The sequence below is a fragment of the Hemitrygon akajei genome, chromosome 8, assembly GCF_048418815.1.
Source record: "Hemitrygon akajei chromosome 8, sHemAka1.3, whole genome shotgun sequence".
Lineage (NCBI taxonomy): Eukaryota > Metazoa > Chordata > Chondrichthyes > Myliobatiformes > Dasyatidae > Hemitrygon > Hemitrygon akajei.
In genome coordinates, this window is record NC_133131.1 from 107,504,479 (window position 1) to 107,522,832 (window position 18,354).

Sequence of the window (18,354 nt, forward strand, 5' to 3'; positions counted from 1 at the left end):
TTTTTTTTCCAAAGCCGCCTTTAACTCAAGTGGAACAAAATCGCTCAGCTTGTAAACACCAAAGAGTAGGAGTGCCTACTGGCATGATATTCTTTGCCTCCATTAGTCTTTCAAGTTCAGTTTTCATTCTCTCTTTGACAGCTGCCGGATCACATCTCAGAGGATGTAATGCCAGCTGCTGGTACTTAGGCAGCTGTGGCTGGTATTTTCCCTCTAGCTTCTAACTGTTTCACACACATCTGCAAATTCATCTACCAGCTGCTTCGTGTTGAGTGAAGAACTTGCATCTGTGGTAGCCTGTACTTTAATCATGATTGCTATTTGTACTTCTATCAATTCCATTTGCTAGACTGCACAACAACCGATGATTCGAAAGCAGTTCACCTCAAGGACAACAAACTACACACTACTTAGTTCTACTCTTTAGATATTCCATTCTTAGCTTGAATTTACCCTATGATATTACAACTGTATGTATCTATGTTATTAGTATGTATGTATATTGTCCATTCAAATTTCATTGAAAGCTTTTGAGGGATGAATTTTCCTATTGCACAATTGAATCCTGGAATTGGATTTCTGTCTCTCTCCTGCTCCAACTTAGCAAGGATGTTTGGCTTCTTCCACTTTGTTTATTTGTTTAAGTTCTCCAATCATACATCTCATAAGAACTTCCATCTGTGGAACATTGTGAACTGCTCATGTTCCTTCAATAATACACTCTTACCTGCCTCTCTGCGGATGAAAAGTGATTCATATTTTTCTCCATTTATGGTATTCCTTCCTTAAGTTGCATTTTTCCCATTTGCCATTCATGCTGTTGCAACAATACGTACATACATACAGCATTGTTGCTATTCTTTTCTTCTTGTGCTTCTGTTTGACTGTACGGATCAAACTCCTTGTCTGGCTTTTTTCCCTGTGCAAAGACCCTGAGGAACTTCACAGGTAGCTAGGGGCAAGGTACTTCTCTCACCATCCTTCATCACAAATGGATGAACAAATTCATCGGATTCTTCGGAGTTATTTACAGCCAGTAACTTTAATTCAGTCAAGTATAGTGAATATTTCCTGAAAAACTTGAAATTATCCTTTGTCCTATTGCCAGACATTTTCCAATAATCCTGAATAATTTTGACAGCTTCTTCTGGTGATTCATTAATAGGTTGCTTATTTGGTGGGCCAGTCTGTTTCAGCTGCCAACAACATTTTCCTCTTGTTTTCTGCTATTGGTAACAATGAAGGGAGGAAGCTCTTTTGTCTGTTGCTTTCACAGTTGCTGAGTGAAGCTGCTGAGGCAGAGTTGTCTTCTCCACCCTCAAGCACACAGGGAAATAGTGCTTATGCCTGGCCTTTCCAGTTACTCAGCTGTATATTTACTATGTGCAATCAGAACAAGGTTACATCTAGTCTGAACTTGATATTTACAGCTATTCTCGTAAATTAAACCAAAATCTCAAGCTCTGACTCTGTGTAGCATTTTTCAATAGCAGGTCAGTACTTCAAGCAAAACCACAACTAAGGTTGTGATATAAGCCTGAAGTTCATTCTAACACAGACTGTAGCTTGTTCTATTTAATAAAGCATTCCTTATGTCTGGACATTCTCAGTGAGTTAAATTTAAGATTATTAGTTATTTACAAACACGTTACTGGGTTCTCCATTTAAGCAATTAATACCCCTGACCCAGAAACACTTGGAGCCTGCTGTTCTTGCATTACCTTGAGGTGGAACTAGATGGCACACATCTCACATAGCTCTGTTCCTTGAACTGAAATACATTCCCAAGTTATATTTTTAGCATATCATCCTGATATGTTTTTGTGTATACCATTTAATACATAACTGAGAAGGTAATCTGAAGATTGCCTCACATCATCCTTCTGATAAATATGGTCCTGATACTCTCTCAGTGTGAGACCCTACCAACTCCATATGAACTAGCTTCCTCTCAAACTCTGCTCCCAGACCCCCATCTTACTTCAGGTGTTGTGTGGACACCAAGTTCTGCTGCACTCATTATAGTAGGGATTTTCCATTAATTCAGATAATTGCTGTAGGATACTGTGACAGGATAGCCTCAGACGTAAACATTATTCCTTTTCATTTCTCCTTTGATCTTCCTCCAGCCTTTCCAAAAGCAATGACCAGAAAGGTATACAATTGCCCTTTTCTGAGCTGTACTTGTAATTCTTGTAAATGCCAGTGGGTACAGTCCTAGTTGATTCTATCTCCTGTGATACAGTATTCTGGAACTGCCGTCCCAGGAGTCAATCTGGTGAACCGTTGTGAATCGTGGCCTATGTTGTTTCTTGGGTATGGAGACTAAAACTAATGAAAATCAGTCAGTTTCAAAATAGTTTAATGTCATTTTCTGAACACAAATGTAAAGGAGAATGAAATAATTGTTACTCTGGATAAAAACAAAGGATAAAGAACAACTAGTAATTCTAATAATAACAACACAATAACTATAAACACATAAGATATCTTATGTACATAGACTGACTGTATGTCCATAATGTGATGCCAGACACAGGAGTGTCTGTAATAAGGGGACCGACAGGAAATAATAAAGTACTGGTGGTTGGGGGTGAGGTGAGTGGGTGCAGGCATTGATCAGCCTCATTGCTAGGGGAAAGTATCTGTTTTTGAGTCTGGTAGTCCTGGCATGGATGCTACATAGCCTCCTCCCTTTTGGGAGTGGGACAAGCAGACTATCAGCAGAGTGATTGGTATCATTCATGATGTTACTGGCTTTTTTTGCTGTATATACACCCTTGATGGTGGATAGCCATGTACTGGTGATGCGTTAGGCAGATTGGACTACACTTCGTGGGGTCTTCCAATTCCCCACAGTGCAGTTTCCATACCAAACAGTAATGTAGGTTGTCAGGATGCTCCCTCCTGCCCATCTAAAGAATGACACAAGTATAGATGTGCATAATCCAGCCACCTCAGAACGTAGAGGTCTTGATGTGTAGAATATTTTCTGGCCGTGAAAGGTCCCACTAAAGCCCTGCATTGTGGTATTAAGATATTGTTTATGTTTCTGCATTCTAAGCATAGGCCTGGTCCTCAGACTAAATTAGAGAAAGGCCAATTTTGATAGTATCCAAAAGGATCTAGGAAGTGTAGACCAGGACAGGTTGTTTTCTGACAAAAGTGTACTTGGTAAGTGAGAGGCCTTCAGGAGTGAAATTTTGAGAATACACAGTTTGTATGTTTCTGTCAGAATAAAAGACAAGAATAATAGAACAAACACGAGGGAATCTGCAGATGCTGGAAATTCAAACAACACACTCAACATGCTGGTGGAACACAGCAGGCCAGGCAGCATCTATAGGGAGAAGCACTGTCGACGTTTCAGGCCGAGACCCTTCATCAGGACCTGACGAAGGGTCTCGCCCCAAAACGTCGACAGTGCTTCTCCCTAAGGATAATAGAATCTTGTTTCTGTAGAGATATTGAGGCCTTGGTTAAGAAAAAGAAGGAGATGCATAGTAAGTATAGACAGATAGGAAAAAATGAAGCTGAGTATAGGAAATGCAAGAGAATATTTTAAGGAGGAAATCAGGAAGGTTAAAAGAAGGCATGGTGTTGCTCTGGTATCTGACCAAAATTCCCTACAAAGGATTGTGAGGATTGCTGAGAGGATCGTTGGGATAGCTCTTCTATCCTTCAGAAATATTTATCATGAGCTCTGCCCTTGATATTGTTAATGATCCTTTTTATCCGTCCAAAAATCTGTTTGACCCTCTACCATCAAGCAGGAGGTACTAAAGCATTAGGACTAGAAATGTTAGTATGGGAAGCAGCTTCTTCCCCCAGGCTGTGAGACTATTGAACTCACTGCCATCTCATCATGCATGAAGCACCAATAGCGATACAGTGTTAATTTTTTTACTTGAGACGTGAACACACCTGATTATTAATTTATTTGTGGTAATATTACTTAATGTGTTATTTGTGTGAGTTATATGTACTGTGTTGTGTGCCTTGGTACAGAGGAATATTATTTAATTTGACAGTATGCATGTGTACATTTGAATGACAATAAACTGTACTTGAATTTGAACTTGCACTCCAGCTGACAAGCTGAAGGGGAATCTCAAGGGTTTTTACAGATATACAGTATTAACAGCAAAAGGATAGCAAGGGACAAAATTAGTCCTTTGGAAAATCAAAGTGGTCATCTATGAATAGAGCCAAAAAGGATGGGGGAGATCTTAAATGGATTTTTTGCCTCTGCATTTACTCGAGAAATGGACAGAGTCTAGAAAAGTGAGGCTAAGCAGTAGTGTGGTCATTGGCTGTCTTGAACTTTCAGAAGAGAGGTGTTTGCAATCTTGAGCCATATTAGGGTGGATTAATCCCCAGAGCATGTTAAGGTGTTCCCTTGGACCATGTGGGAGGCTAGTGCAGAGGTTGCAGGGGACCTAGCAGAGAAGTTTAAAATATTCTTAAGCATGGGTGTGATGCTGGAGGATTGGAGGGTATTTAATGTTATTCTGTTGTTTAAGAAAATTTCTAGGCATAAGACAAGAAATTATAGGTTGGTGAGCATGACATCTGTAGTCCGTAAGTTATTGAAGGTATTCTAAAGGACTCAATGTATAAATATTTGGATGGACAGGGACTGATTAGGGATAGTCAATATAGCTTCATACATGGTAGGTCATGTCTAACCATGCAGTTTTTTGAGGAACTTACCAGGAATGTTGATGAAGACAAGGCAGTGGATGTTGCCTACATGGACTTTAACAAGGCACTAGACGCTAGACAACTACAGCACAGTACAGGCCCTTCGGCCCTCGATGTTGTGCCGACCCATATATTCCTTTTAAAAAAGTACTAAACCCACACTATCTCCTAACCCTCTTATTTTTCTTTCATCCATGTGCCTGTCCAAGAGGCTCTTAAATACCCCTAATGTTTTAGCCTCCACCATCATCCCTGGCAAGTCATTCCAGGCACCCACAACCCTCTGTGTAAAAAACTTACCCCTGATGTCTCCCCTAAACTTCCCTCCCTTAACTTTGTACATATGTCCTCTGGTGTTTGCTATTGGTGCTCTGGGAAACAGGTACTGGCTATCCACCCTATCTATGCCTCTCATAATCTTGTAGACCTCTATCAAGTCCCCTCTCATCCTTCTACACTCCAAAGAGGAAAGTCCCAGCTCTGCTAACCTTGCTTCTTAAGACTTGTTTTCCAATCCAGGTAACATCTTGGTAAATCTCCTCTGTATCCTCTCCATAGCTTCCACATCCTTCCTATAATGAGGTGACCAGAACTGAACAAAATTCTCTGTGTGGTCTCACCAGAGATTTGTAGAGTTGCAACATGACTTCTCTACTCTTGAACTCAATCCCCCTATTAATGAAGCCTAGCATCCCATAGGTCTTCTTAACTATCCTATCAGCCTGTGCAGTGACCTTGAGGGATGTATGGATTTGAACCCCAAGGTCCTTCTGTTCATCCACACTCTTAAGTAACCAACCATTAACCCTGTACGCAGCCTTCTGGTTTGTCCTTCCAAAATGCATTACCTCACACTTATCTGGATTAAACTCCATCTGCCACTTTTCTTCCCAACTCTGCATCCTGTCTATATCCTCTTGTAACCTTCAACAACCTACAGCTCCATCCAGAACTCCTCCAATCTTCATGTCATCCGCAAACTTACTCACCCATCCTTCCGCCTCTTCATCCAGGTCATTTATAAAAATCACAAAGAGCAAGGGTCCCAGGACAGATCCTCGCGGCACACCACTAGTCACCGACCTCCAGGCAGAATACTTTTCTTCCACTACTACCCTCTGCTTTCTTCCTGTAAGCCAATTTTTTATCTAAACAGCCAAGGTTCCACTGATCCCATGCCTCATGACTTTCTGGATGAGTCTCTCGTGGGGGACCTTGTCAAATGCCTTGCTAAAATCCATGTAGACCACATCTACCACCCTACATTTGTTACCTCCTCAAAACACTCAATTAGGCTCGTGTGGCATGACCTTCCCTTCACAAAGCCATGTTGACTATCCTTGAGTAGACTGTACTTCTTCAAATGCTCGTAGATCCTATTCTTAAGAATCATTTCCAATAGTTTGCAGACCACCGACATAAGACTCATGGGGCTAAAGTTCCCAGGATTCTCCCTATTACCTTTCTTAAACAAGGGAACTACATTTGCCATTCTCCAATCCTCCGGCACCTCCCCTGCAGCCAAAGAGGTTGACAAGTTTTGACATGAGAGGTTGGTCAAGAAGGTTCAATTGCTTGGCTTTCAAAATGAGATAGTAAATGGGAGTAAACATTGGCTTTGCAGAAGAAACCTGAGAGTGGCAGTGGAAAATTGCCCCTCTCTCTCTCTCTCTCTCTCTCTCTCTGGAGGTCTGTGACTAGTGGCATGCTACAGGGATTGGTCTGTTGTTGTTTGGCACCTGGATGATAAAGCTGTAAAATGCATCACCAAATCTGTGGATGACACCAAGATTGAGGGTATAGTGGATAATGAGGAAGACTATTAAAGCTTGCAGTGGGATCTGGAAAAAATGGGCTGAAAAATGCTAGATGGAATATAATGCAGACAAATGTGAGGTGTTGCACTTTGGGAGGACCAACCAGTGTAGAACTCAAATGGCGAACAGTAGGGCACTGAGTATTACGATAGTTTGGAGGGATCTGGGAATATAAGTCCATAGTTCCATGAAAGTGGTGTCACAGCTAGATAGGGTTGTAAAGAATGAATTTGGCACAATGGACTTCATAAATCAGAGTATGGAGTACAGGAGTTGGGATGTTACGTTGTATATCTGTTGATGAGGCCTAATTTGGAGTACTATGTGTGGTTTTGGTCACCTACCTAAAGGAAATATGTCAATAAGATTGAAAGAGTGCAGATAAAATTTACAAGGATGTTGCCAGGACCTGAGTTATAGGGAAAGGTTGAATAGGTTAGGACCTGATTCCCTAGAGAGTAGGAGAATGAGAGAAGAATTCATAGATGGGAACAAAATTATGAGGGTTATAGATAGGGTAAAAGCAAACAGTTTTTTTTTACTGACGTTGGATGAGACTAGAGCTAGAGGCCACGGATTAAGGGTGAAAGGTGATATGTTTAAGGGGTACTTGAGGGGGAACTTCTTCAACCAGCTGCCAGCAGAAGTAGTGGATCCCAGATCAATTTCAACTTCTAAAAGAAACTTGGTTAGGTATACGGATGGGAGGGCTATGAAAGGCTATGGTCCAGGTGTAGTTCAATGGGAGTAGACAGATTAATTATTTGGCACAAACAAGAAGGGCTGAAGGGAATGTTTCTGTCCTGTCGTGTTTTATGACTCTAAGGCTCTAAGCCTGTTACATTGGATGTCAACATCCTAATTGAATTCGTAACTGCTTGCTGAACTTTCATGTTTGTTTTAATTGAATGGTGTACAATAATTCCCAGATTTCTTTGTACATGAACATTTCCTATTCTATCATTTAAACTATACTCTTCTTTGTGTCTGCCTTACAGATAAAGATCTCTATAACACTTCAAAGGCACTGTGAATGCCAACAAGAAAATGAATCTCAGGATTGTATATGGTGACATATATATACTTTGACAATAAAAAGAGGTAGCACAGTATTGTACTGGTTAGCACAATGCTTTACAGTGCAAACAACCTGGATTCAATTCCTGCCGCTGCCTGCAAGGAGTTTATACGTTCACCCCATGACCGCCTGGGTTTCTTCCAGGTGCTCTGGTTTCCTCCCACATTCCAAAGACGTACCAGTTGGTAGGTTAATTGGTCATTCTAAATTGTCCCATGTTTAGGCTAGGATTGAATCAGGGCAATTCTGTTCGAATGTCCGGAAGTGCTTACCCCACACTGTATGCTAATAAATAAATAGATTCTAAGAGGGCAGTCAAATACAATCTCTCTTTTATAAATCCTTAATGACTTTGCCTCTCAATATACAGTGTTTGATATATGCTGTATGACATTTTAAGTAATAAACATCCTCAGGGCTGTCACTTTCTCTGGCAAGCTAATATACCTTCTTTTTGGATCTAATATCCATAGTTGGATCAATTTCTCCTCTCTGCATTTGTGCCAGGAATAATGAACAATGTAAAATTCCTGCATTCTTTCCTTAAAAATGTTAAGAAATGTTAACTATTGTCTATTCATCATTTTTCCCTTCAATAAAGCTACAAAATCCAACTTGCTCCTCATACCTTTGCACTTTTCTCTTGTTTAGTTAAAGGTCCCTGTTTGGGAATGAACTACCGTAGATTCCGGACTACAGAGCACACCTGATTAAAAGCCGCTGGCTCTAATTTTAGAAATAAAATCAATTTTTTACTTGTAAAGGCCGCACCGGATTTTAGGCCGCACCGGATTTTCGGCCGCAGGTGTCCCACGTTGTAATATGAGATATTTACACAGAAAGATATTACACGTGAGGATTTTTTAACTTTTAATTAAATCCATATGGTAACAAAAACAAATACATATTGCAAATGCTTTTTTTCGAACCGTGCCCGTAACGCGGCTACTTTTAAATATACGTTGCGTATACTTCTTTACTGAACAACATTCCAATATCTCCTAACGACTGGTAAAAAATATATATACTGCAGCCTACCAGGAAAAGTTATTGATCGCCTTTAACTTAAAAGCAGCGTTTTCGCTCCGCCGCTCGACCCCCGCCGTCCCGTTTATCGCAAACCAGTATCCCACAAGACGCGGCAAAACCGGGTGTGACGTCATAGCAACCCGCGATGTAGTACAGAAAACAAATATAGTTAAAACTCTTCTAACTTTAACTAGAAAATGAATTACTAAGCGAAAATATTATAAACTAAATAACTGCCATAAAGGCAGCACAATGCTTTTCTTCGAGTGTTTTCCATGTTGATGAGGGTGAGTACAAATGACTGATTTACAATAATTTAATTGTGAAAGTGCGCTTGATTTATCGTACAATTTCATTGGACCTCTGTGAACTACTCATCAGTTTTATTGGTCTACTGTTACGAGGCAAAATGTTTACGCGGCGGCATGAAAAAAAACCATGTATTAGCCGCTCTGTATTAAAGGCCGCAGAGTTCAAAGCTGTTCAAAATGTGGGAAAAAAGTAGCGGCTTAAAATCCGGAATCTACGGTAGTTCATTTGCCATCTCTTTGAAGTATTCTAACATATTAGGGAAATTCTTTCCTATAGTTTCTGCATGGCAAGATTACTCATTCACCCCTTTTCGATGCATAGTATCCAGTCTCAGCTAGCCTGCTCCCTTGCTGTCTCTTCAATGTAAAGACACTGCATACAATTCAGGAATTTATCTTCCACAGTATTATTGCTAACTTGGTTTGAACAAAGATTAAAGTCACGAATGATTACTGTGGTGCACTTATTATGTGCATCCCTAATTTCCTGTTTGATGCATCCCCAATATTGCTTGACTGTTTGGAGAATAAAAGACATCTGCCTCCCCAGTGCTATTTTGCTTTGTGTTTTCTATCCCATGGTTCCTCTTAGCTCCATCCAGACTGTAAAGCTGTCAACAAGAGCCAAGCTAAATTGTCATCATGTAAAGTGGAACATTGTGAAAGTCCTGAATGAGCAAATCATGTAGCAGAACAACATTCTACATCTGATAGCAATCTAGCAAACCTATTTAAGTGGGCAAATTTGAAAATAAAATTTATGAACTCTCATAAACCAACTGCATTTTAAATCATATGTTGTGCTTAACATTAAAAAGATCACCCATCTGAACTTTACATTTAGTGCTTCAAATACAAATAGAGAAAATATCCTAAAGTATTTTTTTCTTTCAAAATGTGACCAGATTTCAGAGTGGCGTTCTGTGTCATCAGAGACGCAGATCCAACTAGTATTCACTCAGTCAACAACTGTGCATCCAACTCACCCATTAACATTAAAACTAATGTGAAATTAAAGATCAGAAGTACTTTAACCTTGCAAAAATAATTGTAAAGGCTATAAAGTGGGATTGAATATTTTTTTTAAATAAATAAAAAGGGGGAATAAGAATGCAGCCTTTGTTGAGTTGATCAAGTTGCCAAGAAGAAGAAACCAAGGGAAAGAGGTTTCTATAGATTGCTTTGCTGTATCATTTACTGACTGGTATCCAGTGATATGTGTTGAGCTCTCAATCGAAACCTAATACCTGACAACATGGCTACAGGAAATGTGGAGCCTATTGAAACTGTGGAGAGTTTGTAAGAGGGTTTGTAAAGTAAGAGTTTGTATCTTGGGAGAAATCTAAAATTGGAAAGGTTTAGTTTAATGGCTAACTAAGGTAGACAAGATGAGGTGATGATTAATCAGGAGAATGTGGAATCCTGAGTTTGAAATCAATAGAAGAAATCAATTAACCCTTTCTCATGTTCTTGCTGACAGAAAACTTTAATTTCATAAGCATGCATGATAGTTATATTTTGAAACTCTAGAAGACTCCTCCTTGTGCTGACCACATTTCGAATAAGTGAAGGAGTTTATGGAAGAGCAGGACAAGAGCAGACTCATTGGTCAATGCAACCTGAGCCCAAATGGGTTGACTCACTTTAGACAGAGAGCAGTCATGAGCATTTTTCAGAGGAAGACATTTTGAGGCTCAAGGAAAGTTTTGAAAAATGACAGTGTTAAACATAAAAGTAATATCATGGAAAGTATAATGTTGAATAAATAACCTTGGTTGCCAAACCTAATGCATTTCATTACAAATGTTGCCACAGCCAAAATAGTGACTGTAGCTGATATATGTGACGTACTTACAAAGGCAGCACTGTGTTGTAGGAGGGGTGAAATCTGTCATCAGAGGTTGTGTACGGCAGGCAATTGTGAATTAGGATATTAAAAAGCTTACCCATGTTTTGATTTTGCTCACTTTGCTGTCCAGAATCATATACCATAAAAATTCAGCAAAAGTCAGAATTAAACTGGAATAAAAATATGCTATCTGGTTCATCGTGAATCTTTGTACATGCAACAAAACCTGCTGAGACATCTTAAATGCATTTGGTCAGTTTTCTTTTAAATCCATATGATTACAGCAAAGAAATGAAAACCTACTTCCACAGGATATGCTGCCTATTTGTGACATTCCGTACCACATTTACCCCTCAGCTACTATCACAAAATAAGAGCTGCTATCTGGCCATTATCCCAGTTGGCAATGATGCTCCCTTCCATTATGCCAGTTAAGTACACAGTGAAGTACTTCATAAGCTGTAAATTACTTTGGATACTCAGTGCATGGTATGCTTTTGCATGTTTTTCTTTCACCAATTGTGCTGGAAAGTGAAGGAGATTATTTGCTTTCCCGGATCTCTGTTCAGTATAAATGAACATTTTATAGAATTGAATGCAACAAACAGAACCAGAGCTGAACAGCCATAAAGCACAATTTCCATTGCAACATAAACACACTCTTCAATCACCCAGTCTTCCAATAAACCCTAGCAAAAATTATCACAAGAGAAGCTGGGAGCTTTCCATACAGCAAAAAAAAAAATGCTGGTGACCACAATTAAAGGTCAGGAATTTTGTTTTTATTGATTGGAAACTTTGGGAAAGTCAGCTGAAATGGGACCAAAGTAAATCTAACCCATGCAATTGAAAGGACTTAGACTGCTTAAGGTTTATTGGAAGATGAGAGAGTATCAAAAATGTTTTTGCCCAGCTTGTTCTTAAACTTCACTTGCTGATAGCTAATATTTTTGCAACATTTATATTTCCATTTGTTATCACATATGCTTTTGTTCTGCCGCAGGATAATCATCACTCTCAATAAGCGATGTGTATAATGTTAGTATTTCAGCATCTCAAAGATAGACTTATTTAATTCCAATCCAGTAAAACTTAAATAAATTCAGAAGATCTACACTTAAAAATGGAAAGCTCCACAGCAGAAGCTCTTCCTAACATTTCATTCAGATGGTCTTCAGCTGACTGCTTCTAACCTGGCACATGCCTGGAAACTGAATATTTTTTTTCATTTCATTCATGTGCTAAATATGTGCTGCTTGTGGTGCTTGTAGAAAAGTAGTTAAACAGATATGGTGAAAATAGATACGTTAAAAACAGCATTATAATGGTCACCTCCTGAATCATGAAGTGAACCTGGACCCGTACAGAGTGGGAACTGCTTGAAAAGCTCTAAAATGTTAAAACTTTGCTGTTTTGATCATTGGGTGGAATTTCAAACCTTAAAGAAACTCTCCCACAGTTAGCCAATGAAAAGATAGTGAATGGAGATCTGGATGGTCTGTGAGTGTGCTCATTCTTTCCATATGAATGCTTGCTCTTATCAAGCCCCTTGAAGTAAGTGGCCCCACATCAAGTTCAATTAGGCAGAGATTGCAGCTCAGATTGCCATAGTATTGATAGGATCCAATCAGTGATGCAACGACTAGTATTGAGATTTCAAATATCTTGATTATTGAAACTGAGCTTTACAGATGCTATGAGCAATATGACAACATTTCTTCATATTTTATTGATGATCTCAACTTGGAATACTTCTAGCTTTTGTGACTGTTCAATAAAAGATCCACTCCCTGGGTTATAATGAGGAAAACATTTAAATACATAGGAATGGGTTGCACAATGCTGGATAAGCTCCAGCTACTAAACACCACAATATTAAACTTACACCTCAGCACCCACTTGATCAGTTACAAGAGTGGAACCCGGAGTGGTCTTCTGATGCTGTAGCCTGTAGCCCATCTACTCAAGACTGTGCATACAGAGAGGCTCTTCTGCACACCAATGTTGCAAAGTATGGTTATTTGAGTTACTGTTGCCTTCTTGTCAGCTTAAACCAGTCTGGCCATTCTCCTCTGACCTCTCTCATTAACAAAGTGTTTTCACTCACAGAACTATTACTTACTGATTTTTTTTTTGCTTTTCACACCACTCTCAGTAAACTCTAGACACTATTGGTTAAAGTCACTTAGACTACATTTCTTTCCCCCATTCTGATGTTTGGTTTAACCAATGACTGAACCTTTTGACAATGTCTGCATCCTTTTATGCATTGACTTGCTCGTGATTGGCTGATTAGCTATTTGCATTAACTGGCAGGTGTACAGGTGCGCCTAATAAAGTCACCACTGAATGCATCTGTGTACTCCAATCAACCATTGATCCAAGAAAGTACTTAAATTGTTAAAAATACATTGCAGTCAAAAGGTGCTAAGAGGTACTGACTATAAAATTCTTTGAAGCATCTTGCACTGAGTCAGCCTCCATAGCTTTGTAGGGTTAAGAATTCCAAAGAGCTGTGATTCTCCTGAGAAAAAAAAATTATTTCTCTCAATCTTAAAAAGCCAGACCTGTACTCTGAAAGTATATACTGCACTTGTGTATACTCCCAATTGATTCATTCAGGATCCATTCAACCAATCTCCCTCATAATCTTCTATTTCAGTAAGATCAGCACTTACTTTTCTAAACTCCAGTGAAAATAGGTATAACTTATTCTACCCTTCTTTGAATTTATTCCCATATATTTAGCTACATGTATGCACAGGCATGTCATCTCAGAAGTTAATCTAGTGTACTGATTCAGCATAGTAAGTATATTGTTTCTTGACATGGAGACCAATGCCGTACACAATTGTGATCTTGCTGTCACCACATTATTACTCTTTGCCATAAAGACCATTTGCCTTTGTAACTAATTACTCTGCCTGCAGGTCAGTTTCATTCTCTAGGACCTGTATGTGTGTCATAGTCACATTCCAATCAAATAATATATCCATTAGGACTGACAGATTTAACAATGTTGTCCAGCAGCAGTGAATATTCCCACTAAAATTGACCATCTCCTTTATCAATGTGCAACTGCAAAATGCTTCATATCTCAGAAAGGTGGCATCTATCATTAAGGACAGTGATCACACAGGACATACACTCTTCTTGTTGCTAGCATCGTGAAGTGGATACAAGAGTCTGAAGGCACACACTCATCTGATTCTGATTCGGATTCAGCTGCAGTTTAACATCAGGAGACAATGGGAAACGACAATGAGATTCTTGGAGGCTTGACTCTGTGTTAAAGTGAACCAGTGTCACAATGGCCCTGGATAATTGTTTTGCCAAATTCCCCTCAGGTCCAGGAAGAGCAAGAGTGATACCCTGCTCCACACATGGAAAATTCCTAACTGTAAACTCTTAACAACAGCAGCATACAAATCATTAGAAAAAGAATAAGCATTTTCACCAAGATCAAGTGCAAAGTTGGTCAGTAGGATTTACATAAGAGCAGAGCTCATCTATGTTAATGCTGACTGCCTGTGATATGGGCCAAGATTTAAATCAGTTTATTCCCTCTGTTTTGTCTGTCTTGATGCCACTAATCCTGAGGTGCCATGATAGGTTCATCCTAAATTGCAACAAACTAATAATTTTTCATGTGCTGTATCAGAAAAAGTGACTAACAGACTATTATAAATACTGGAGCAGATATTCTCTTTTAATATTTATTTATTGAGATACAGTGCGGAATAGGCCTCCTAGCCCTTAGAACCCCAACACCAAGCAGTCCCCTGATCTAATCTTAGCCTAATCATGGGACAATTTGCAATGACCAATTGACATATCAATCAATATGTTTTTGTACTGTGGGAGGAAACCCATGCGGTCACGGGGTGAAGGTACAACACCCTTACAGGCAGTTGCAGGTATTGAACTCTGGCCGCCTGTACTGTAAATTGTTGTACTAACCACTACGCTACAGTGCCGCCTGATGCACCATCAATAACTCTGAGACGTGGGCTAAGATAGGCTTTTATTGGCTGGAAGAAAGCACAAGCAGCAAGTGACCATCACACAACATCCTGGAGACTGAGGAAGGGTCTGTGGCTCCAATCGCCTTTATACCGGGGTCTGTGGGAGGAGCCACAGGAGCAGTCAGCGGGGGGGCATGTCCAGACAGGTATACGTAGTTCACTACACCGCCCCAACTGGTACAGGTCCTACCTTCACTTTCCCTCTTGTCTGCGGCTAGACCCATCGTTCTGGGATGGCAGAACATCCTCAGCTCTAACAAAAGGCTCCAGACAAAAACTTTTGACAGTGTCTCTTTCTTTGGATGAAATCTGACCTACCGAATTTTTCTATCATTTTCTGTTTCTTTTATGTTCGCCACATCTGCATTAGGTTTCTTTCAGGTTTTTTTTGTTAGGGATTTAGTACATGAATCCTAAATGAATTTCCTTCTCTAGATCAGGATGGTTCCAACTGAGTATAGTGTCAATCTCTCCTCTTCCCTCTTGGCTAAAGCTGGCACAAAATGAGAATTCGAACTGGGTTAGCACAAGGTTATACATTTCATAATAAGAGACATCAAGGAAAGTGAAATGCCATATTTTTAAAAATTCCCTGTTGATCTTAGATTGGCTATTCTTAGGCCTGAAACTAAACTCTGTCTGCACTTGGTTTGACAATAAAACTGCTTTGATCCCTTTTGAAAAAAACACAACTCTCAAAGTTTGGTTTACGCACTAACATGCTGCTCTTTTCACAATCTTATTAACTGTACACAATCTGATGTTTTACATATGTTGTACCATTTCCTTTCAAAGAAGGCATGGCAGGACCTCTACTTTCTTAGAAGCTTGCACATATTTGACATGATATCTAAAACTTTGACAAACCTCTATACATATATCGGAGAGAATCCTGACTGGCCCCATCATAGCCTGGTATGGAAAAGCCAGTGCCCATGAATGGAAAAAAAAGCCTACACAAAGTGGTGCAGTCAGCACAGTCTATCTGATGGGAAGCTCACCACATCATTGAGCATATCTACAAGAAGAACTGCCACAAGAGAGCAGCTTTCATCATCAAGGACTCCATTATCCAGGCCATGCTCTCTTCTCACCGCTGCCCTTGGGAAAGAAGTGCAGGAGCTTTTGGTCTCACACCACCAGCTTCAGGAATAGTTGTTATCCTTCAACCATCAAGCTCCTGAACCTGCGTGTATAACTTCACTCACCTCAACACTAAACAGATTCAACAACCTGTGAATTCAGTTTCAAGGACTCTGTAACTCATGTTCTAAATGTTCTTCGTTATTTATTTATTGTTATTTGCATTTGCATAGTTTGTCTTCTTCTGCACATTGTTTCTTTCTCCTTCTTTGTGTGTAGTTTGTATTGTATTTCTTTCTATCTGCTATGAATGGCCACAACAGAATGAATCTCAGCGTAGTATATGGTGACATAAACGTATTTTAATGATAAATTTACCTAGAATATGAGCATTAAACAAAGAACTTGCTGGCATTCTGTTATCTCACCGGCTTCTTTGGAAATCCATGATTATATCTCACCTCCCAAGTCAATGCCTGAGTGTGGTAGAACACAACTCTGAAATATCATTTCTGCAAGTAATTTGTGATATTGTTTCATGGAACTGAAAATAATGCCCTTTAATGAGGGAGGCCTTTAAATCAGTGTTTTTCATATTAAACTCTGAAATTCAATTAAATGTAATATTGTTCCAGCTGCCCGTGTATGCATGGTGGGATGAGGAATGGCTAATGCTATAACAGGATTTGCTATGAGCAGAACCATGGTGCCAATCCTTTTTAATTATAAACAAACATTTTTAAACCAGCACAAACATCTGGTTCTAATTTGACTTCACCCAAAGATCATAACTTTAAAACAGGGGAAGAAAAAAATGTCTGTTTTCCTTTCTCTTTTTTTATTTACTGTACAGTTTTCCATTTGTGGCACTGTTCCATGAAACATTCCTTGTGCCACCATCTGCACACGGAGAGATCTGTATGATCTGTATGATATAGTGAACTATACAAGTGTACTTAAACAGTGACAAGATTGATACTGATTTCACTATCGGAGGGGGTAAAGATCAATTAAATCAAGAACATGACAGATAAATCAGAAATAAGCACAGTCATAGATCATTTCACATTCTCTATTTCAATTTAAAATAATTTGAAACTAAAATATTACATTATGTGAGTTTGTTTCCTAACTAATTATACAACACTGGTGTGTAAACCTTGCATTCAGCAGAATTCAGTCTGCAATCTGTGTATACTGTCCTTGCTATAATTCTGTTGAGAAAGTTTGTATTTCTGTTCAGTGAAGTGTAGGAAATGAAGCACATATTAGAAAACACATTGACATAAGAAATAAATACAATCTTTAAGCCAAACACTAAAAAGGGCAAACATCAGCCATATAAAGGCTTCAAACATTAGAAGAAAATTTTTGAAGATCTCTTTCAGTTTTTACAAGATGGAATCATGTCAAAGTCATGATTATAAAAAAAATGTGTGAAGGTGATACTTTCTTATTCTGTGCAAAGCCTTATAGTTTATGAAAACTTCAGGCAAGTTAACTGATTTTAAAGGCAAATGGGTGGGTAACTGCGCATTTTCTCCATTTATTCTAACAAAGTTAATAGCTCAGGAACTGGTTATTTTATTGCTAATAGCAAAGAAATTATTTCAAGTTAGGTCGTTCTTTTCTGTCACCAAGTTACAAATCCATATTTCACGATTACCTGCTTGTATTGCTTGAATCCTTTCCACTTCAGCAATATCCATGCAAATGCCACGTCCTTGCATGAGAGTCTCCAAAGGTTTGGTTTCCATTAGCTGAGGGTAACATCGGAGCCCGGTTGCACAGCGTGCCGTGTATACCCCACAAGACTGGCCACGAGACAGCGCACACATCTGGCAGCAGCCACAACCTGGCTCTCTCACCATCTCTTCTGTGCACGTATTACCCACGGGTGGGCAATGCGCCATCCTTTCATCGGTGCAGGGCAAGCAACGGATCGGCCCAGCTGCCTCCGAGATCAGTGGCGAAAGCAGCATAAGCAGAATGCTCAAATACTTTAAAAGACACATCGAAATACAGAAAGTAAACGAGAGGGGGAACAGAAGCCTACTCACAATACCTAGCCACTCCGAGTGCAATCAGGATTATTTATACAATGGTTAGACTAGTTAGTGATAAATTCCAGTCAGGACTCTGATTAGCTATTCCTTACATGTGGGTGTAATCATACAGCATGAAGTGGAAAAATACTTTCGCTGGGTCTTAAACACATAGTTGTACCAGTAGGAACTTGAAGATTTGGGTTACAGCCAAAACAACATAGTCATGACTTGACATTCTATTTATCCCAAGAAGCAGATGGATATATAGTGATAACTTCATTACTTTTCCAGCCATAAATCTGCTCTCCTTGTATTTTACAGTGCAAGTAACTGTGAGAGGGGTCATTAACACACTTTTGATCTTTACAAATTCCTCCTTTGATGAAAAAAACAAAAGGACATTTTAAAAA

General features: G+C 39.3%; 1 protein-coding gene across 1 annotated transcript in view; it reads right to left on the bottom strand.

Moving 5' to 3' along the window:
* LOC140732143 (insulin-like growth factor-binding protein 4) overlaps nt 1–17,994 on the bottom strand; it is a 113,676-nt gene extending 95,682 nt beyond the window's left edge. The window contains exon 1 of the mRNA XM_073054364.1: nt 17,563–17,994. Within this exon, the coding sequence (XP_072910465.1) occupies nt 17,563–17,911 (349 nt within the window). The 5' untranslated portion in view covers nt 17,912–17,994. The remainder of the gene's footprint in view (nt 1–17,562) is intronic.
* Between the last annotated feature and the right edge of the window lie 360 nt (nt 17,995–18,354).